This window comes from Danaus plexippus, chromosome 15 (genome assembly GCF_018135715.1).
Source record: "Danaus plexippus chromosome 15, MEX_DaPlex, whole genome shotgun sequence".
Classification (NCBI taxonomy): domain Eukaryota; kingdom Metazoa; phylum Arthropoda; class Insecta; order Lepidoptera; family Nymphalidae; genus Danaus; species Danaus plexippus.
Window position 1 is genome coordinate 5,040,546 of NC_083547.1, and position 22,940 is coordinate 5,063,485.

Genomic DNA, 22,940 nt, shown 5'->3' on the forward strand with positions numbered 1-22,940 from the left:
TTTGAAACATTTTGCTTCATATATTGTGAAACCGATATCAAATACTGTTAATTTTTTTTTATTCTCATTCATGAATAAAATTTTAAGACGAGTGGGTTTAATAGTTTTTACTCATTGTTTTTTATGGACTAAAACATCTCTCTCGAATCGTTTTCGTATACAAATATATTTCTAAAGGCTTTGGTAAAGAGAAATGTAGATGTTTAACTTCGTAATACTTTTACTTATAGGAAATGTATGTTTTGTTTTCATTTTAATTATAATATTATTACTTCCACAAATAAAGTATATTGGTCTGTAGTATTTTTTTAAGACATAGTGTTAAATAATTATATCCATATTCCTTGTTGAAGAAGTTTATGCTATGAAGGTTCCGTGCGCTCCTGACTGTAATTCGTACTCATAAATTGTAAGTGGAAGGAATGAAGGAACTGTAAGTTATTAAAATCGATGTTAATTATAAAGATCATGCAAATTTTTAGATAAAAATGATGTAAGGCTACCGGCGTCTTAGGATTAGAATATATCGTCGCGAATGGCGACAGTCGGTGCGCTCTAAGTGCCATTCTTTTTGAGAAACAGCCAGCAATGGATTTGGTTGTTAGATATTGTTTTTCCTTCTAAAAAAATATTTTTTTAAATGACTTCAGAAGCACATTAAATATATATATATAATATATATATATATGAATGTTTAATAAATTTATTAAAAAATTTGAGCCCTGAAACGAATATGTATTAATAAAAAGATATATTTCCATTACATTTTTTATTATAAGTAACAACAATATTAATTGTAAGAAACAACAATATTAAACTAAAAATGTATGTGTTTTATTAAATGATATCCAATAGTAAAAGGCTTCTTCTGATGATCCAACACCACGTCGGAGCCAGATTATAAAAGTGATGATAAAAATATACCTGCTAAAGAAGCTATTGAAGAAATATTCAAACTCGGGAGTCTTCTAGCCGATTCTACATTCATTCTGACATATTGAGGTTAACATTGTGTTTTACAAACCAAACCCGACAACAAACATAAGTACGTGTACATTCATATCAACAAAAATTTTCGTCAATGATCAAATATCTTATTCAACAACAGAAATAAGATCAAAAATAGAATTAAAAGGGTTGCAAGATCGATGATTTAGATTTCTTCACTTTAAAGGCGAAAAAAAAGGAAAGAGGAAAGTATAATAACTAACTACAATGCTAAAATGGACACAGATATACTCAAATAGAAAAAAAAAATCCTTTTTTTTAATATTCAAAGAAAGAAAACAAAAAATACATAAAAAATTTTATTCAAATATTTTGACTATACCGCTATACATTAGTATGATATTTGTATTTTAAACAAATGGTCACAGTTATCAGATAATTGTGTATAATCATAAAGATTAGAAATAATATCATACGGTTCATTTTGAACTTCATCGTGGGCATAACAGTTATCTATAATCACTAATTAATTATTTTACAACATAAATCACAAAAAATGCCTCGGTGATGCCAGTAAGTATTTTACTTCAATATTCTTAAAAATATTGTTTTATTTCATTATTTAATTAGAGCATAATGCTATATGAAATATATTTTTAAAAGTCGTAACAGTTGTTAAGTCCTTGTGTTTTAAAATTTTAAATTTATTTCTTTCCGCCGTAGTATGGGTTGTAAAAATATTACAGCCGTTTTATGAATTTTTCGAATATAGAGTCCTAGTTGAAAGAACATTTTGATTTTAGTTATTGAGTAAATTAAAATCTTATAAAATCCAAGTTTAAAAATTTCGATCTCGAAGTTCTTTTTATAGTATCATTGATACACTATACCAAATATATTTTTAATGCTTTGTATCAGACCGCCTGAACTTCTTTAAGACTCGAGAAAAGTTCTCAAATTTTACAAACAGCAGAATAAATTTTATCCAACGACAACTAAATGCAGTAACGAAAAAAAAAATATCTTGAAAACTTATAAAAAAAAAATTATTTCATAATAATTAACACCTGCATTGTTACGGCTTTAACATACATTTCGCTTTTTTATATGAACGTAATTATTGTATTTCGAACATTGTATATTCTTACAAAATCTTTATTTTAAGCACCACTGCCATGACTATAACGAATTGTGTAGGACCAACTGAAGATCTACCACTTACAACTGCTTCATCCGTTGCATGATTATCTGAAAATATATAATTTTTATTTATCCTCTATGATAACTGTTAAACCTGTGAAAATAAGGTCTGTTGCGCTATTAAGGACATCCCGACAATAAAGATTTTAATAAAGGTCTATGTTTTTAAAGTGAAATAATAACATAAATAAAACTGAATGAAGGAAATCTGGTCTATCAAACGTTGATTTGGATTCCAACTCTTACAATTGGAATTCTGACAAATATTGTAATATTAACTACAGATTTTTATGTTTCTTCAATGTTCATTTATAAAATTATTTTTCCAGTTTGCTGGGTGGTAATGGAATGCCTTTCTTTAAAAAAAATATTTGCTTCTATTTTGTATATCTCTTTTCTCACCTGCTCGATTCGGGTAGAGATTAATTCTTTCCCCGTTGACATAAATCTGGTTGTTATTATTATTGCCTGTACCGATTTTAGCTTTTTCGAGTATTTCCCTCAGAATTTGTTGTCTGTCAATAGATCCTCTAGATTGCGGTTCATTCTGGTTAAACATCGATTGAGTTCTATGTAAATCTTGTCTGTTATCATTTAAAGAAAAAGTATTTTTTGTATTCATCCCATTATTTACATTAGAGCTTACTGTTGTTCTGGCTGGGTTATTTAAATGAACATTGTAGTTAGTCGAAGTCTGTCTAATGTTGTGATCAGCTTCATAGCTTGACACGGAAAAACCATTACTAGTTTGGTCCACATTTATCACGTTGTGTTTATAATTTCCATTAGCGAAATTACTTAATTGGATCTGGTGATTCTGTTAAAAAAATTAAACCAAAAATTATAAACCAAAAAATTACTGTTTGTTTTGCTCCTAATATTAAAACAACCCTTTATAACCAACACCTTCCTCTAAATGTGCTCACACTGTGATACCATTATTTACAAAATCAAATAAAGTATTACATTTTAAAAGCGTCAAATTTAGATTTTATAATTTCAATGATGTTTTTTTCTATTGTATAATAAATATATCACTTACTCTGTTATAATTATTCATATAAACAGAATCAGATTCTGCCTGATTTTGTCGATTTCTGTAAATAAATTTATAACAATTAATTGACAATCCCATTGAATTGATGTGAATATATTATATTATTTTTAATAAACAAAATTTATATTGTAATCTATTTTTACAAAACTTAAAAAAGTCTTAAGAAATACTGTAGTATCAGCTCAATTTTATAGCAAATATTTTGATTGGTTGTTCGAATTTTTAAGGAATAATTACGTCCTTCTCAATCCAAACTATGTCCGTGACTAATAACAAAAACAACTAAAACCTTTAAAAAAATCTTTCACTCATTGACACGATATTTCAGTTTGAATGTACTTAGTGCTTCATGTAACTAACTTAAAGTTGTGTACTTACCTTGACGCGTACTCATTCTGTGCACTGGCGTTGGTTATATGGAGAAAAGCATTAATAATAGCAGTTAATGCAACTATTATTGATATAGTCATATTTGCATAAGATATTTATGTTTTAAAAAGGATTGCTTCTTTCATTAAACTTTATTTCGTTTATTCTGCTCTACGTTATATAGTTGACTGATAAATAAAGTTCAGTCATTATGTTGATAACCTTTCCATATTAATTATTACTATTGAAAACATATGCATAAAAAATTTAAACACCACTTTTACCCAGGCTTCAGGACAAAAAAATGTGTCCAAATATTTAGAGTATATTATTTAAGGGTAACACATACTTTTTGAAATTAAAGATTTTTGTAGCAACATAGTTTTTACGTGGGAATAATTATAACAGTGGATTTTTGAAATAGGTATGTATCGAAATGATATATATTGAATTTTATTCAATTTACCCAGAAGTAAATTTTTGGGCATATAAAAAAAAACTATTATTTAGAGCTAATTATAAGTAATTTATTGTTTCTAATGTGTTTCTTCAACATTTATAACTTTATGACAAATTATGAATTTATATAATATAACAAGTACCTATCTGTATAAGTACTTTAAGAAAACGTAATTCTATTTCGAACCCTGCATTTGCTTAAATTATTAGATTTGATCCGTTTTCTATTTATTTCATTTAATATATTTTATAATATTCAACATTGTCTTTTCTTGTGGTACTTCATCCGATGAATGTAAAGTCTTATATCAAGGTATAGGAACACCAATATCAGTTTTTAAAACGTAAATGTGCTTTCAAATTATTTAAATTCTTAACATTTATAAAAACCATGAATGCAATAAAAATAAAGGTTATCAATCGAACTGAAAGTAATATTACGTCTGAGAAAATCTTAGCTTAAAGTAAAAAAGTCTTAGCTAATGAACAATATTAATAAAATTTAAGATTTTTTTTTGGGGCCGTACACGAAAATCTATGGATAATAATATATACATATATATACTGATGACTATAGCTTATACAAGTGTACTTCCTTAAAAAATCTGACACAGAGTCTTTTAAATTTACATTGAAATTCGTAAAATTCATGAGAAACCCTTATAAGTAAATGGGAAACCCTAATAAGTAACTCTTTGTGTTGTCCAAAGTGATATGATATCTTAAAATTATTTAATGTCTCAATATTGTTTTATTTGATTAGACAAATAACTATAAACTTTTTCCGTACATAGAATTTGACGAGTGACCAAATTGAAATGTTGTCAATTTCAAGGATCAAAATAACATCTGACAATAGTTTTTCTCGTATTGATAGAAGTTATAAAGAGAGAGAGAGATGTCCACTTAAAGCTTACTTACTTAAAGTTTAAAAGTTGCGTATTATTTTTGAAATTTAACGTCTTTAAGTTTTGAATTTGCAATGACTAGTGTCAATGTAATATATAAATATTTGTTTTTTTCATTATTTCTTTGTCTGTGTGTATTTTTTTAACCTCTGGAGATACCGTATCTTTATTATTATTTGAAGATATGGGAAATTAGTAGATCCATATCCCTCAAAAAAAGATTTCCTTAATAACGTTTACCTGCATTGTTAAATAATCTCTCCTAGTTATAAAAATTAAAGTTCTTCCTACTGATGTACTTCTTGAAGTTATAAATTTTTAAATAATGTTGCCTTCTTTGCCAAAAATATAAGAAAATCTTAATATTTTGTCAAATTACCAAATCAAAACTTTCTCCTTAGTCCCTTCTAGTCAGCTTTTGCGTATTGCACATAGTACTACAAGTGCTCTACTTAACGTTATTAAAGACATGAGATCCGTTTTGGATAATAAACAGTTAAATCTTCAGTAATATATATAGTCGTGGTGGCCTGGAGGTTAAAGGCCCATCTCTCATACGTGAGAGCGCGGGTTCGAAACCTGACAAGTACTAATGTAGGAACGTTTTAAGAAACTAGATTGCAATTAAAAATCATTTTCGCAGTTACGCAGTTTCGACATGTATTCGATTTTTGACATCAACCCAAGTAGCTTTTTACTATCTTCGTCGAAATATGCATAAACTACCCAAGCTACATATTATCCTTAGAAACTTTTCATCTTCCTATTTATTTGAACGACTTCGTTTAACTTATGTAGTTACTGCAATAAGATTGGTTGTGCGACAGTTAAAGCTCTAACGTTCAAATTCTACAACTCCAATTTCTTCCAAAAATATTTTACTGTTACGTCGTGGTCATCGATTTTTCTACTTTAGCCTTAAATAGCCGTTCTAATGCTCTTTTTAAAGCGAAGATTAAAGCTCTATTATTCGAGTCGTATCTGATTTTTTATATATTATGAATATATATTACAATTAGTCTTACATATGCTTATCATTGAATAAATACCGTTTATGAATACTGTTTTACTGAATACTATTACATCGAAACCAGGTTTCATTTTCTATATCAATATAGTTTTATTACAATGAAAAGGCAAGTGAGTGAAAAAATAGCTTGAAGAAATTAGTTTATTGATTATTTCGAATCTTATAAACACACAAACAAAAAATCTGTGTATTTTTAAGCATTTTTTAAAACAAAACAAAGAACATGTAATAATAATGTAACATTTTATATATAAAATATAACGATTAAGAAGTCTCTATTCTTATAATATTTCTATTATTTTCACCACGGCCATAGTTATCAACGAATCTTGTACTGTCATAAAGACTCGAAATGGTATCATCAGGTACGTTTTGAACTCCAGACCGAGCGTGATAATTATCTGTAATAACAAGCAATTGATATTATAAAAAATAAATCATCAAAAACTGTAGTACAATTTTTACACGATCATTTAAGATTATTTTGTTCTATTAGCAGCAGAAAATATTTTATTGAACGACATCTAAATGCAATGTAGTCAAAACATACTCTTCATTCATTACGTATTATAATTTTTTTCTTTCATTTGATATTATTACTTACTTGGATTGTTTCCATTTTGGCCTCTATTGTCCACGTTATACGATCCGCCACCCATTCGATTAGTGAGTGGTCTTACTATACTCTCTTCACCGTTTCTACTATTATAAAGATATTGTGTATTGCCAACTAGAGGGTTGCCGGTTGGAACTCCTGCATCTCTTCCATGATTATCTAAAATTATATTTATTTACACATAATCTCTGATAACTATTGTAGTTGTGAAATTAAGCTATGTCGTACAATTAAGGCCATCCCAATACGAATTATTTTATAGACACGAATAAGATTTATTGATTAATAGACTTCATTGATTCATTTATTAGAAATCAGGGAAATATGACGTTATGGTGTTGTGAAGTTATATGTACAATTATCCGTTGTTGGTTGCTTAGTTAAAAAAAACTTAAATATCTTATTATCTGTATAATGCTTTTCTAACCTGCTTGTTTTGGGTAAATGTTAATTCTTCTACCCTCGACGAAGACCTGATTATCATTACTGCCCGTACCAATGTTAGAATTATAAAGTACTTCTTTTAAAGGTCTATCAAAAGATCCTCCAAACAGTATGTTATTCGGGGAAAACCGTGTTTGAGTTCTCCGTGTCTCCTGTCTGTTATTATTGAAAGAAACGGTTTTTCTATTTTCTACTCCGTTGCATACATTAGAATTGATGTTTGATCTGGCCGGGGTATTTAAAATAACATTGTTGTTAGTTGATGTCGGTCTAATGTTGCGATTAGCTTCATAACTTGACACGGAAAAACCGTTTCTAGTTTGGTCCACATTTATTACGTTTTGTTTATTATTCCCATTAGCGAAATTCCTTATTTCGTGATGCCGCTGCTGTAAAAGGAAATAAATAAATAAATAAGGAATTATTCAAGAAGAAATAATTATTTATATTGTCTTTTATAAATACAATGGTGTAATTAAGAGTTAAGTTAAATAAAGGATTCTTGATTGTAAACATATTGGTAACTTAATTTACATAAACTGCAACGACGTTAGTGAATGAAAAATCAAAAGTCTTTTATTTTGTCAGCGGGAATTATGGTATTATATAGTTTTAAATAGGGTTCATAATGTAACGAAATTTTAACTTACTCGATCATTATTATTCATATAAGGTTCTGTTTGGGTTCTCAACTTGCTGAAAATATATTTATAACAGTTTATTAATAAACTCATTATACTGAAAAATGTATTACAATAATTTTACTGAACAACACTTTATTAATGTAATATTTTAATAAAACTGAAAAATTAAAAAGAAACACTCGTCATCATTTTGTTTGAGAGTTAAAATTTTTAGAAATAAAATCAACCCTTCTCAATACAAAATATATAAGATATTAATAATACAAATAACATAAAAAAAAAACAAATAAAAACCTGTCTTATAAACATTACAATAATATTTCAGTTTAAATGTACTAAGTACTTCATCTAACTAACTTGAAAGTATATTTGTTTACTTACCTCGATGCGTATGCATTCTGTGGACTGGCATTTGTTATATAGATAAAAGCATTAATGATAGCAATTAATGCAAATATTATTGATGTAGTCATATTTACATATTTTTTTGTTTTTATATCAACCGCTTCTTCCACAGAACTTATTTAATTTACACCGTTTTACTTTATATAGTTAAATGATATCTAAAAGTTCAGTCGTTATGTTGATAACCTTTCTATATTAATTAGTGCCATTAAAAATATAGACACAAAAAAAAATTAACTCTTTTTTTAATCCCTGCCTTCTAATCATGAAAAATATTTTAACAGTATATTATTTTAGGTAAAATTCTCTTTTCAAAAGCATAAAATAAATCTTAGTAGTAATTTTTTTTTTTTGGGAATAAGTTTGAGAGATAATCTTTAAAGAAAGGCTTATAAAAAACTTGGGTCTTAAGATCAAGAACCTATAAAATTTCTTCTCAGATTAGATTTAAAAGTTTAAAGTTTAATTTAATTATTGCATTTAATTGTAATTTTTCATTTCATCAAATAAGCATCAATAATGAATTTTATTTAAGGACTCCTAAAAAAATACATCGTGAGTTTTGTCATCAATGGGAAACCCAAATGAGTATCACTCTGTGCTTTCCAAAGTGATATGGAGTGATTAATGTGGTAATATTTATTGTATTACGTTTGTTTGAATTTATCATAATATCATCAATACGTTCGTAGCGTTTGAATGATATTATGATTATTTTATTTCTTTTTCTTGCATTCAAAACTCTATTACTTAAGAAGTGCCATAAAACAGTCATTAAAATGTACCGAAAATAAGACGTTTTAATTAAATATATAATTATTTGAAGTTATTCAATTTAAGGAAGTTGTAGGAAATGATACCATACGTACAGCAGTACTATTATTACAAAATTCAATACTTTAATTTAGACTAGAATGACAATTAAATATATCATGTTTAGCTTTGCAACATAAACTTCGGTCCACGTAAAGTGAAATGTAAAAGCCACTCCCCTAATGCTGAAAGCAGCTACAATCTCATTCGGCTCGACAAATTGAGAACATCTTCCGGCGTCGCCGCAGCGGCACCGCCGTCCTCTGGTAAATAGCTATTTATTGTGGTAGAGCCGGGACACCTGTCACCTACGTGGCTAATGAGCGTAAAACTGTCGAGCGTAACTTTACTAAACAATCTTTAAACTAGATTGCTTCTAAATATTTGAGGAGAATGAAATATTATTAAAACGGTCATATCTAATAGTGAATGCTTTCAGTAAAAGTCGTGTCTATATAACATTCCAAGTTTTAACCCACCATGCCCCTCGATTCTTAATTTTGGGGTTAAATGTTCTAGATTTTAGATTATAATCGTGGATGGTGATGATCTAAGATGATAATTATCAAGCGAGATTTGTAGGCTTTTTCACATTTTTTCTTCACCGACCACTTTTGAAGAATTCTCAGTTTAAATTTTTAAATTTATAATCACAAAATATGATAAAAAAAGTTCTCCTTTAAAAAAACAAAAACATTATTCGGGAAGAAAAGGAGCTTCTCCATTCGTTTTTTATAAAACTTGATTCCGTAAAGAGAAAAGCTATCAACTCTTATTTATTTATTTTGTGGTAACTGAATGAACCCTAGATGCTTCTATGAATATTTATCTTAGTGAAGAGTCACTAGTAAAAGATATTTGAAAGAGGCTCTTACTCTATATAATATTGTAAATGCTTTTCATTCTAGTTTATGAATATCTTATTGTTGGTGAATTGTGTTTGTTATAACTTTAATATTAAAAGTTAATTGTAAATATGTTTAACTATAACTTGCAGTATTCATAAAACTAATGTAAATATATATAATGTTTATATTTATGTTTATAATGTAAGAGGTATGAAAGTCTTTCTAGGACTCTTTTTAATAAAGTAAGACGATGATTTTTCTCCAGAAACACATGCGTTATCCCAACCGTTTGTTAAGCTCTCGAATTATGTTGCACCCAGGGGAGCTGTATACTGTGAGTAGCACAAAACAAATTTATTTTTTGCTCGAGAATTTACTTTGTACCTGCCTGGTGTGCCTGGGTACCTTTTGTGAATAATAGTGTTCTTGAATACAAATAGTAATTTCTAGTAAATGTGTTCAGCCTTAAAATTGTATTGGAAACAATTTAAGTTATATACACTAGGTTAGTGCGGTATCGGATTGATAGGTTAAAAATAGGTCAGTTTAAGAGTAATTGAAAAATATATTCATAGTCATAAAAAGGCTAAAAATTTATAAGAGCAAAATTTTATGTAGCTCGTTTTTGGAATCTCGTTTAACTTATTAGAAAAACAAGTTAATTTTTATGATATATTGATCATTATTTATAAATGATTACATAAAGTTTTTTAATATATATACAGGTACAAAAATCATTAAATAGAGGTTGTAATTTTTTTACACTGTATGTTTTAGTTTTGGTATAAAAATATATGTAGTTATTTTGCATAAAGATAATACACATGGAGACAATTGAATAATATATCTGCGGGGAAAACGGAATGTTTAATTTTATTAAAGGTTTTTCCGCTATTTTTAATAAACAAGTCTTACCAATGTGTTTATGATTCATAACCTTACGACTCATGATTTATATAATAATCTATATGAGTCATCACAACAACGATTTCATTTTTGAAATCTGTATTTGTTGAAATTATTACGATACGATCCATTATATCATTATTAATTTTTATTTTCTAAATATTATTTAATTTTTTTTAAATCTATTTGTAGTGTTATATAATAATCTTGTGATTTTCCTGTGTATTGTTTAATGTAAAATATTATTTTGTCATTATTTATGAAGTTAACATCAATAAAAATAGGTTTTATAATAAACTTGTATATAAATTAAGTTTATTCCAACTCCTCTATTTCTCAGCACGATTTTTTTAAAATGAACTACGCAACGTGACCTATTTAATGCGGGGCTGCATTAAATGGCCGGTTATATATCATCGTCATAATTCTGCGTTAACAAGTTGACGTGTATCTGGGATCAAGTAGAGGTATTGATAACCATATTCAGTACAGCTTGTAAACAATGGCGATATAAAGTTACGTTGCGGCGTTGTCACGGCGGACTAACACAAATAGCTCAATTAAACAGGAGCGCTGTATCCAGAGCGTCGCTCCGATAACAAATGGCCCAGTCATCTGTTCACGTACCACGTCACATTCTAAATTGGTTGCGTGCCATTTTTTTGCATGTTCCGAATTAACCAATGCAATCAATCAAGTTCCATTCAAGGAATATTTACTGCACCAATGCTATGTTGCCATTTATTTGTTCCGGATAAGCACTTCGGCGGGACAAAATTTTATTGCATTGATTTCAATAATTTTATTGAATGTAAGTTTTTAAAAAGCTCACAATTTAAATATGTTAAACCGAAGATTGAAGTTTAGCAAAGAAGTGGGTTAATTTTATGAATCAAAAGTAAATAAGCTCTCGGTTATATTCGTGGAACAACTAGCACAAGTACAACTCTCGACAAAGTTCCTTAGGAGCAATATGGCCGCCTGCTTAATTGGCTAGAGTTTTCGCTTAATATTTACAAGTTTTAAGCAAATGTAGTTGAAATACGTTTGAGAGTTGGCGTAATACACTTCCTCAGCTTAAGTACTTGTTTTTATCGGTTTTTAATTAAGTTGGAAATTTAAAACACAATAGTTTAAATAATTGAATTATATACATGTTATCCTTTAGATATGTATAATTGTTTAATAATTATTTTTTTGATAACATTTTTAAAATATAATAAAAACAGTGCAGCTTCAACTATAGTCCATTATTAATCTACTTATTTGTTTTCTGTTAATAAAAATTGTTACATAATAAGAAATAAACAGATTTAAAAGAAATATAACAACACCAATATCTCTATTTAAATGAATTAAGATGTTAACTCTATCGTTACTTAAACATCAAAACGGATATTCAAATCCAGTAACGCCACAAACATGTGACTTTCAAGAGTATTTTGTAATATCAAAGTAAACAGCCCGTTTTATGTAAAGTAATTCAATATAGCGCTGCCTAGCACGAAATGTCCTTGCTATAATTTAATCAATAATATTTTACGAGATCCTAATATGAATAATGATGTTAAATTAAATGATGTTATGAAATAAATTAAAATTTGTATCTATGTAGGGGAATATTTCAGGGTAATCTGTTTTTATATTCCACTTAACATAATTATTACTGTTTAAATTAAAAAGTTGCATTTATTTGATTGTGATTTAAAAACATATCTTGGAGTTATTTCAATCATTGGGAAAAAAGTGAAAAATTAATTGAAAAACTTTCCCTCATCACAGAAAGTGAAGTCTTCACTGAGAAAAATCTATACGACACAGGATGCTTTTGACAGTCGGGACACATCGCGGTCGCAACGATTTACATACTACGTGACATTTTTGTAAAGATCGACATTGACTGTTATAGACTGAGACATTCAAGGAGGTATTGTTTTTGAAACGCTATTCGCCGCTCGGGACCTTTAGGGGCAAACTGTTTTTTATTGAATCTATTAGAAATTCATGAGACGATAACGAAATTTTTTTTATATTAAAGTAAAAAGAGAATGTTGGATACAATTATTATATATGATGAGTAATTCGTAGGTTAATTGTATAAAGTAAAAATTATATGAGAGACGTTTATAATGTGATGTCATTTTTTTAAGAGTTGCATCTTCACATGGGGACGCGGCGGTCCGCATACTTTTATCTCGAGTGATGCTTAATGGTGGAACAATTTTACTTAAATCTCTCGCGATGCTTTTGTTTAAACATGCAGCATGTCACCACCGGTGACGTACTCGAAATATTACAACGTTCGCCCGTTAGCATAATAATACGAGCATCGCGACGGGCGGCGCATTAAATTGCACTAACGAGGTGTGCAGGGAAATCAAATGTAGACTCATTATATTATATTTTCTAGTGTATCGCCTGAGCGTACTCAAAGTAAGGTATAACGAATTTGGAATGCTCTGTAAGCCACAATTTCGCATCATGCCTATATTCTATCTAACATTATATATCGTTTAGATCGGTTAGGTTTAAATGCGGTATATTAAATATTTTTGTAGTCTGTCTTTCTACAAAAATGTTTTACCATTGAGCGGAGTAGTTATACCTGTAGGCTATAATTTATTTCTAATTAAAAAATGTGTAAGTAGTAAAGTAAACAGATTTATTTAAATACATTAACTTTATCTACTTACCTTTTTATGTAAAATACATAAAGAATACACATTTAAACAGAAGAAACCCAATAATTTTAACGTAACAGTTAAATGGCATTTTAAACCATCTACCATAGTGCCTATAAGCAACTTGTTAAGTCCATGAACCAAATTTAAAATGTAAACTTTTTACAATTTAATTTCTATATTATATAGCTTATTTCAGGATAATTGAATTTGCAATAGCTTTTTTACAGTCTTATAATTCGATTAGTCCACACTAACAAATATAAATTACAGTCTAATAGACAGACAGCTGATTCGTTTATAATTAACGCTTGTGGCATAACTAACTACTATGGACGCCTGATTTGGGTATTAAATAGTTTGAGTCGCATACAGCTGAAAAATGTATTTTAATTTCTCATACTCTAAGTATACAAGTAAAAAGTCATCTTTATTTTATTTAATAGTAAATTAATCTAATAAAAATATACAAAATCTAAGTTAACATTTTAATTGTATTAATTCTATCAGTGACCTAAGCTGTTATTGTATATTTTCACATAGTCCATAATGATAGCAAAATAAATAAAAGCAATCATTACTTATAAAATGTGAACGACCATTATTGTATGCTTGAAACAAATTAAAATGCAATGGCTTTCTAGAGGATTTAATATATCAGGTATTTGAATTTGGAACTATTAAACAATAGATTAAGTAATAAAAATATTATGCTTCGTACTTTTATAAGTAAATTAGGTTTGAAATACATATATAGAAAATTCAAAATAGTGTTGGGTAGTTTGTTAAAATTGTTGGTAGTAAAATTTGGTATTTTTATACCAAAATTGTTTGTAACTGTTTAATTTTACTAAGCTTTTTCTTTTGTAGATCTCAATAATCACGTATTGATGTTTTACTTACACCATATGGTCTACACAAAAATTTTGTACAGACCAGTGATTCATAAGGTAACGACTATTGTGATTTCATATAATATAAGAAATTAATAAGGTCTCTCTGATTTTAATAACGCTTAAATATACCTTGTATATGTCGGTCAAATAATTTATATTTTGGTTCGTTCCTTAATTCACTTTTGCAAATATTTCGAGATGCTAAAATTAGCAAAGTGAATATAATTTGACTACAAAAATCTTATTTTTTTTTTGTTTTAATGATATAAAGAAATGTTATTACATATTTAGTCGTAGTATCTTAACTAACACAATTCTTCTTTAGGTATACTCATTTTTAAAACACGTCGTCTTTGTTATGAGAGTCGCATTATACACGTAAAGCTCACGTTAATACGCTGGTGGCGTCGCAAGAGTAGTATTTTCTCATAGACGCCAACAAGATTGAACAGAAGTAAGGCCATCATAACTCACACTTAAACGCCCGAGGTGTAATCTCAGCGGGGATACGCAATAATCCCCATCGTCCATTCTATCAACCGAGTCTTACACTTTTGTAACATTATTCTCTATACAGTTGTAAGAAATACATTACCATTAGCCACGAACTATTTAACCCAAATAGCTTTTATATTATATAATATGACAAAAAAGTAAGTATAATTTAAAAATTGAATCGTTTATAAGACTTACAAAGTATAAAGGAAATCGTAATATCATAGAAGCAAGGTAAAGTGAATTGCAAAAGCAACATTAAGCTGTTTAAGCTTCTCAGTCAATTTGCCGTGTCGAGAACTTCCTTTAAAAGTTTGCGCTTAGGTACCTGGCAAGGGTCATTTACATTTTATTGAATTTTTATACTATCTCTTGATCGATTCTAATAAAGAATGGCTGACACTTTGTATATAGTAAACACAGTCTATACTGGAAGTTAAAATTAAAAACTTTAAACTTTTATATTTTTGCTAGATTTCAGCTCTATATCTTTCATATTATTGATTTTGTGCCCTCAATTTAGACTTTTTAAAACTAAAAGCATCCTACACAGTACTCCAGAATTATGAAAATGTAATACTTTCAGATTTATAGCATTTATTTATAGGATTTTTCATATAAAACATTGATAAAAGTAAAGTGTTTATTAAAGCTAGGTAAATATTGAACCCGAAATAATAACTGGTATTAATATATGACGTTTTATTCGTGGAATGCGTCACTTAATCCTAACCATCAAATAGAGTACATGGACCTCATATAACAGAGCGACATCTTTATCCAGGTGTTAACGTTGTTTCACAAATGAAAAGGACCACTCACAAAATGTCTGTCTGTGATATAATCCACATAACTAACTGGACATTCAATTTAGATTCGTGCATAATGCATGGGCCATACAACACGCAGGCATGGTGCGGGGAACATTTGCCGTATCTAATTACGCATTATGCTTTGCCATGTAGACAGATACGTCTACCGATGATGAATATTAGATCATGGCCCGGTCTACAGTACTAGGCTCGATATTGCAACCGATGTGCCGTCGGTAATTGCTTTGTTCAACGATGACTAGCTCATCACCAAGGATTGCCATGGAAATAAATATCATATCTCCCTACGAATAAGATTCATTTTTAGTCGGTGGTAGTAGTAAATAGACAGTCATTTTTAATACAATTTAGAAGTAAATAGTGCATGTTTCTGAAAGAGGTCAAATACTTGTTTTTTTTAACTGTTCCCTTAACTGACGTATTTCTATATTTTTTCGACTTCGCTTGCATACCTTTAAGGAGAAGTTCCAACTTTTCTATCATGTGTAACAAACTGCAAGAAAATCGAGACAATCATTGACTCGATCCTTACAAGTGAGCTGAAACTGTCGTATTTCCTCATAAGGGAGGAGAAAATACCGTCATAACTCACGGTTACCCGGCTCCCTAGTGTGTTGTAAAGATGCCCTTACCACTAGTCTTAATTTTTCATGCTTTACTGCTAATACTGTCACCTATACATAAAAGTATGGGTACACAGCACGTTCAATGTGTCTTGAAATTTTATATATTATTTTCTATATGAATAAAATAATGTTGTAAATTTTAGATTATATTTTGGTAAAATAGGGTTTTATGCCATCTGACTGATTGCATAGTTACAAGCGGAATGAAAACGGGGCACAATAGAGCGGAGTGAGCATTAGTTCAGTGTATAGTGAGCTGTCCTTCTATCCTTTACTATTTAGCAGGTGCCGTTTTTCCCACGTCTCGATGTCTGGGTTATTGGGCCTTCTTTCACGCTTTTTATTGCCTCAACCCAGTTTGAACTCAATTATTTTTATGGCCGGGCAAATTACTATTTTGTTGCTTCATCACGATTATTAAGACAAAATTAGTTCCACGATTGATATAGTATATTTACTCGGCAATTTGCCAACGTTAACAGTATACGTTATTGGCATGTTAATTTTTTATTTACAGTTGATTCGAATGGCAATGCATTTAAATGTTTGGATTTAAATTTTTATATGACATCAGATATAGACCGAACTTGTAAAGAGTATTTGAATTTATAAAAATTATTAATACATACAAATTTTTGCCTAAAATATTACATAAAATAAAATAATCGTGATTTTGTTTATGTAATCTATAAAGGTAAACGGAAGGTTATGGCTTGCTATATATAATTCATTTACTTGATCTCATTAAATTTATATGGGATAAACTTGTTAACTTTATTTCACGCGAAAAGAATAATAAAAATCACTTGAAAATTTTTTTGATGGCGAAAATCATCAAATGACCCCTCCCGCGCTGGTGTGGTAAGCGGGAGTGTCAAACTTAAAACCCCCCCATACTTCCCCCTGCTCCAAGCCAGGTTACGGCACATCATTGCGCTTGCACACGCAACCCGGCTTGGGCCCATTTAAGGTGGTTTGATGGCTCTTTGAGGCGGGCGCGGTACGCTATGCGCCGTCTGGTTCTGGTCGGGCGGCGAGCTACCCTTTCTCGCTGTACACAGAACCGCGCTTACGGTGGCTGGAGATCGTATCGCGATCCCCAACGCCCGGAGCGTCTCCTGCGGCGGCTGGGGCGTTAGGAGGATCATTCACTCACCCGCTCCTCATCCTCCTTAGCTAGCATGACTGCTTTGCACAAGAATGAGACGGTTTCCCAGTACCTCAGGAGAAAATACTGAGAAAATCATACTAGACTGAGTTATATAAGAACATATTAAACTGAGTATTTCTTTTCTTCTTCTATTTAACCATTTTCCGGCCTTTTTTAAGCCTTCGTATTTATGTTTCTCGGGATTTCATAACAAATTAAACAAAAAAAATGTGTTAGATTTTGTCAGATTGGCGATAGCTACTGTTTAGTTAAAAATATTTTGTTAAGTTTATTTGGAATTAATAGTATTCTAGATATTACATTCCTTTTCATGGTATTCATAATAAAATAACTTTATTGTATAAGCGTTCGAAATTTATAAATTTAAATTGTTTCATAACAGATTTTACGTACTGGAGTTTATTCACAAAATGTTCATATTATTCCTCTCCATAACTTTAATATATTATAAAATTTAGGTAAGTAATCAGAATCTGAGTTCTAATAAGATAGCAAAACACATTTATATAATTTTCCGATAACAGAAAAGGCTTAACATGTTGACAGGTTAAAAAGACAGAAGCAGGTTCTAAAAATGTTTGTTACGTTATTCTTTGATATCGGGCTCTTTGGTGTCACCACGAAGTCAAACGCACGCTTTGAAAATACTTTAGTCATGTACATTTTGGAACCTGAAAAGGTGAGAAATATATTTCAACTTTGTATATTGTACTGTAAGACTCAGTTTTTATTTAATTTACTTGTGAATATATTTTATACTAATCATAGTAAGTATAAAATATAATATTCTTTTAGTTCATTACTGAAGCTTATAAGGCGTTTTCATAGCACAAGTTTGGCTAGCATTGAATGAACGTGAAATTCAGATCAGTTTAACCGTTCCTAAGCTTAATATCGGAAAACGAGCAGAGAGATAGACAAGTTAAATTAACTCCTTGATCCTTTTTTTTTATGCTAAAGGGGGCAATCGAGCAGACGGCTTACTTTATAGAGTTAGTACCGTTGCCCGCTATATAGTTTTGCTTATGTGTGACCACCCCTGATAAGGGAAGAGGGGGAGGAAAAATTGGGAATGGTAGGGAAAAGGAAAGGGGTAGCAAAGGGTGGGAAAAGGGAAAGGTCAACCGGCTCTCTCACCCATCGGACGAAAGGCAGCCATTAAAGACTACTTCACGCCGATCTTCTGTGAGAGGGTGGTACTTCCCCGGTCGAGCCAGCCCATGTTCGAGCTTCGAGCAACGGCGTAAAAAAGAAATCATTGGTGTTTTGGTGTCTTTAGTAGATATTTGACTATTGTTTTATTATATAATAATAAACCAATATAACATAATGCTTTATTTTAATGAAAACCATGAAGAGTAGCGGTCTTGTTAGAGCATCCGGGCTGTTGAGTTGAAATTTAACTCGCAAGTAGAAACTTTCAAAAATACTGTTTATGACTATTTTCACGAGCTATATCCACCTGAAAATCGTTATCCTCATAAAAACGAAAAAAAAATCTTTCAAAGAAAAAATGAGCTGGAAAAAACGGGAATTAATAAAAAAATCAACGTATAGCCATAGGTGACAATATACTTAGTCACAAACTAACTAGGGCGTTAAGGTCAATCCTAATATTTTGTCAAGGAATATCGGCGCAAACCGCCCAATATCACAATAATTTTGCCCGGGCAAAACATGTAGTAGATTTTGATAAAAACCCTTTTGAAAGGACGCGGAAAGCTTCTCTTTACCAACGAACAAATATACGACCATTTTAAAAGCACATATGAAGTGACAAAAAGTATCAGATTATATAGGGATCCTTAAAGATAAAAACCTGAAATTAATGGCGTTGACTTCCACGCCATTCCACCAACGATAGACGAAATAAGTTATCCGATTCAGAGAAAATCGTCCAAATCGGCACCAGGGTCCGACGGTATCCCATATATTTGTGTTTAAAAAATGTTCATTGGTTCGTCAACAACATCTTAGAAATATATACTGTAAAATTTGGCCAAGGAAGCAAATCCCGGAGTCCTTCGGGAAAGCAATTTTTGTTCTCATCCCAAAAAAGATAAAGTTACGGATCAGAAAGAAGTATCTTTCTTAACTTAAGTAAATTTCTAGTAAGACCGATAGTCTTAACAAACACACTAGCTAAAATCTTTTTCTCGGTTCTACAAACGAGAATGACGAGATTCATCTTAACAACCGGTACTTTAGGCCAAAGCACTAGAAGGGTTTTTACCCGGGATTTCTGGATACTTAGAACACAACTGTTTGTTGTCGGAGAGCTTAAAAGATGCTAAAAAGCGTTATGCAAATTAAAGTTTCTTAATAGACTTAGAAAATGCGTTCGGGTCACTACAACATGAATTAATGCTATTCGCGCTAAAATGGTTTAACTTTCTAACACTATTTAGTGATATGATCGCGTCATATTACTCAAAATTAAAGATTTCTATACTAACTAAAGAAGGCGTTTCAAAAACTTTGAGTTACAATGTAGGACTATTTCAAGGCTGTTGTTTGTCTCCAATAATATTTAGTATTGTAACATATTAGTAGATAAACTAATAAGCAACGAGAAAAAATGGGGGTATCGATTCAAGTTCAATAATAAATACACAGAATGTACTTAGCCTTCGCTGGCGATCTCGCAATACTGACACGTAACCTCAAACACTGACAAGTTCTATTGGATGAAGTGGATAAATTCTGTGGGTGGACGGATGGATTGAGAACAAAACCAAATAAATGTCATTGTCTGTGTCTCTGTAGGCGAAATACAAAATATAACTCATACGATCAGGGGTTATCGTTAGGCGGTCAATGCGTTTCTACAGTTACAGTAAATGCTCTTTTTAAATTTCCCGTTCATAAGATAGATCATATTGGTCGTACTCCATCCTTAGAAGGAATAATAGAGCAACCCAATAGTAACGTCAAAGAAGCTTGGATGTACGATAATTATCCAATTTCACGTTTGAATTGGCCCTTCCTCGTCTATGATTTTAATAAAATCCTTTTGAAGCAAAGGCGCAAAAAGAAATAACCACAAACCAGCGATCAATAGGTTTTGTAAGAGAAGGCACTAGGGCTACAAAAACAAACTTCAAGTCTTACTCTATTTTTTAAGCGGCTTCGGATTGGACTATAATGATGGATACGTATGAGAAGCAATTTAAATTTCCAGAGAATATCTGTGCGACGGTATCCAGACCGGATATATTTTTATATTCGCGAATTTTAAAGCGCGTTGTGATAATAAAGTTTTCGGTTCCTAGGGAAACCAACATTCTCAAAAACCATACCATCAAGGTCAACAAGTATTACGAGTTCACTAACAAAATCACTAAGAATAGGTTCGTTGTAAATTTGTACGCGGTAAAAGTAGAAGAGAGAGGTATAACAGCCAAATCTGTCTACAACCTGCTAAAAGACTTGGGCCTGTCAAGAACTAACATCAGTTAATTCTTGGAACGTGCGTCGAAGGCAGCCTTAGTATGTTCGTTTAAAATTTGTATAAAGAGAGAGAGTCGCTTGGACAGTGGAGGTGAGCGTTTAGCGCGTGTTAGATAGGGGATAGATACCTGGGTCGCAAGTCCCAGGCACTGTTGAAGCTGCTCTCCCTATAACGCGATGGACTTGGCAAACGCACGGTGGGTGCGGGAATGTTAAGAGGTTTCGTCTCATTTATACTCATTGTTTACTTGAAATATTTTAATAATAATTTTAATTAGTAGAAATTATCTCAGGGTACTCAGGGATTGTGAATACAGTTACACTAAAATAATATGCACATACTAATGAAACTAGTGAATAAAAATGTAAGATAAGAAACGCATTTAATATATTATTTAAATGCAGATTAACAGTTTTACCAAGTATTTTTTATCAAATATTGTAAATAGCAATCGAAAATGAACAGATAACCGCGACACTTTCTGGATTGTGATTACGTGTCCGCTTCAAAATAACCTGTACAATCAGAAAAGTAAACGTCACTAAACGTATTTCGAGGAACGCCGTGAATTGAATTTCCAGAGACGGAAAAAAAACGAAACAGTTTTATTTAAACGACTGATTTGTGAGCAAACACCTACTGTAGACTGGAAGGAAGCAGCCCGCATCTCAAAATAGAAAATAGAAATGTAGCCAGTTATGTAGGTTGAGGTGGCTACTTATATTAAAATTAATATAAATTTTAATTTTTATGACATTTGTTATTATTCATTGTAATAGAAATATTGGTTCATTGTTAATCTTCATTACATCCAAATAATTAACTACAATCCCATTAAAATAATATGGTTTAATATATGTTACAAGTGGCGCCATCCGTGACGTACTAATTTTAATATACTATAATTCTAAGAATTATTTTTATGACTAATTATAATTGATTATAATTCTGTACCATTGTCATTTTGTAATGGCAACATATACGTATCTTCTTATATTTGAAAACTAGTAAGAAATAATGGCTTTAGCCATTTTGTAAGACATTACCTACGAGAAGTAAAGCTGAACATTAAAAATCAAGACTGAAACTGTATCTCGAAAATATATCCTAATACTTTTCAATTTCATACAAAAATAATATTCCAGAAATAATCTGAACTCTTATTAATCAGATATAATACCTCATAATTACTCTAATATTAAACTCACGGATTTTTTCTTAATACATTGCCATGTTGATTTTATATTTAAAACAAGTATTTGAATTTTCGTATTTGAATTAAATACATTTAAAAAAGCAAAAGATAAAAATAGAAATACAAAAAGCGCAACTCGGAATGCGTTACCATTTATTATGTTGTCCACAATATTTGCATAAGCCCTGCTCAAATCCGTTTCTAGTACCGTAGGTGGAAATATTTGGGGGCAAAAACTTAATTAGCCTGTTTTCTTTGATTACAGTCATCTGTGCACCGGCTGTGTGGAAGTGCTACATTCAGGTGACTCTGCGTTATAAGCAAATTACGTTTCTCTCTTACAGAATAACTTGTCAAGATATTAAAAGATACTGATACTAAAAATGTGGTATTTTTTTTTTATAAATATGAAAGTAAAAACAATATTGTATTTAAATATTTCTATTTGATGATCAAACAATTGCTACTGTTATTTATTGTGTATCGTTTAGTTAAATTTAAAACTGTCTTCCGGATTAAGTTTAATCAATAAAACTCCTTATTTCGTATTTTAATAAAATTTCCTTGAAATAATGTTTTCCATCTCCTCTTGTCGAGGAAACAAATTGCTTCATTTTTGGTGCGACGACATTAACAATGAAATTTATCACCTGTGTAGTGCCTTGTTGCTATCATTTGTCAATTATTTTACATAGAGTACGCTGGTATATTTAACTTATATTAACATAATTCAGAAATTGCTTCGTTTGTTGCACATAAATATTACACTGCAATAGAAAGTAGAATATTTTTTATTAACCTGCCCTCAGCACTAGAAAATTTTATGATCTCTATAATTAATATGCACTACATTGTATATTTATAATAAATAAAATTATACATTTGGTATGTAGAAAATGTTGTGAACGATTTCATTTCGTAGTTGGTCACGTGACAGATGGACAG

General features: G+C 30.4%; 2 protein-coding genes across 3 annotated transcripts; both read right to left on the reverse strand.

The window, feature by feature from the left end:
• Positions 1 to 1,294: 1,294 nt before the first annotated feature.
• On the reverse strand, positions 1,295 to 3,729 carry LOC116766337 (putative uncharacterized protein DDB_G0282133). 2 transcript variants are annotated; one of them, XM_032656168.2, is made up of 5 exons: positions 3,584 to 3,729; positions 3,191 to 3,245; positions 2,795 to 2,965; positions 2,551 to 2,695; positions 1,295 to 2,196 (listed from the first exon to the last, which is right to left on the reverse strand). In XM_032656168.2, the coding sequence occupies exons 1-5, from the start codon at positions 3,673 to 3,675 to the stop codon at positions 2,093 to 2,095; spliced, it is 567 nt and encodes a 188-aa protein (XP_032512059.2). In that variant the 5' UTR covers positions 3,676 to 3,729; the 3' UTR covers positions 1,295 to 2,092. The 2 variants fall into 2 exon arrangements, with proteins under 2 accessions (XP_032512059.2, XP_032512057.2); XM_032656166.2 differs by having other exon boundaries at positions 2,551 to 2,965.
• A 2,369-nt stretch (positions 3,730 to 6,098) lies between these two features.
• On the reverse strand, positions 6,099 to 8,191 carry LOC116766327 (probable serine/threonine-protein kinase clkA). The gene is made up of 5 exons (XM_061522831.1): positions 8,057 to 8,191; positions 7,682 to 7,727; positions 7,015 to 7,420; positions 6,576 to 6,746; positions 6,099 to 6,372 (listed from the first exon to the last, which is right to left on the reverse strand). The coding sequence occupies exons 1-5, from the start codon at positions 8,146 to 8,148 to the stop codon at positions 6,236 to 6,238; spliced, it is 852 nt and encodes a 283-aa protein (XP_061378815.1). The 5' UTR covers positions 8,149 to 8,191; the 3' UTR covers positions 6,099 to 6,235.
• Between the last annotated feature and the right edge of the window lie 14,749 nt (positions 8,192 to 22,940).

Excerpts from the sequence above, each read along its gene's own strand:
- LOC116766337 (XM_032656166.2), bottom strand. The coding sequence starts at position 3,675 with ATGACTATATCAATAATAGTTGCATTAACTGCTATTATTAATGCTTTT. Across the intron at positions 3,246-3,583 it reads CAGAATGAGTACGCGTCAAG|AAATCGACAAAATCAGGCAG; the intron begins GTAAGTACACAA and ends ATTTATTTACAG. Across the intron at positions 2,966-3,190 it reads ATATGAATAATTATAACAGA|AATCACCAGATCCAATTAAG; the intron begins GTAAGTGATATA and ends TTTTTTTAACAG.
- LOC116766327 (XM_061522831.1), bottom strand. The coding sequence starts at position 8,148 with ATGACTACATCAATAATATTTGCATTAATTGCTATCATTAATGCTTTT. Across the intron at positions 7,421-7,681 it reads ATATGAATAATAATGATCGA|CAGCGGCATCACGAAATAAG; the intron begins GTAAGTTAAAAT and ends TTCCTTTTACAG. Across the intron at positions 6,373-6,575 it reads CCAAAATGGAAACAATCCAA|ATAATTATCACGCTCGGTCT; the intron begins GTAAGTAATAAT and ends TTGTTATTACAG.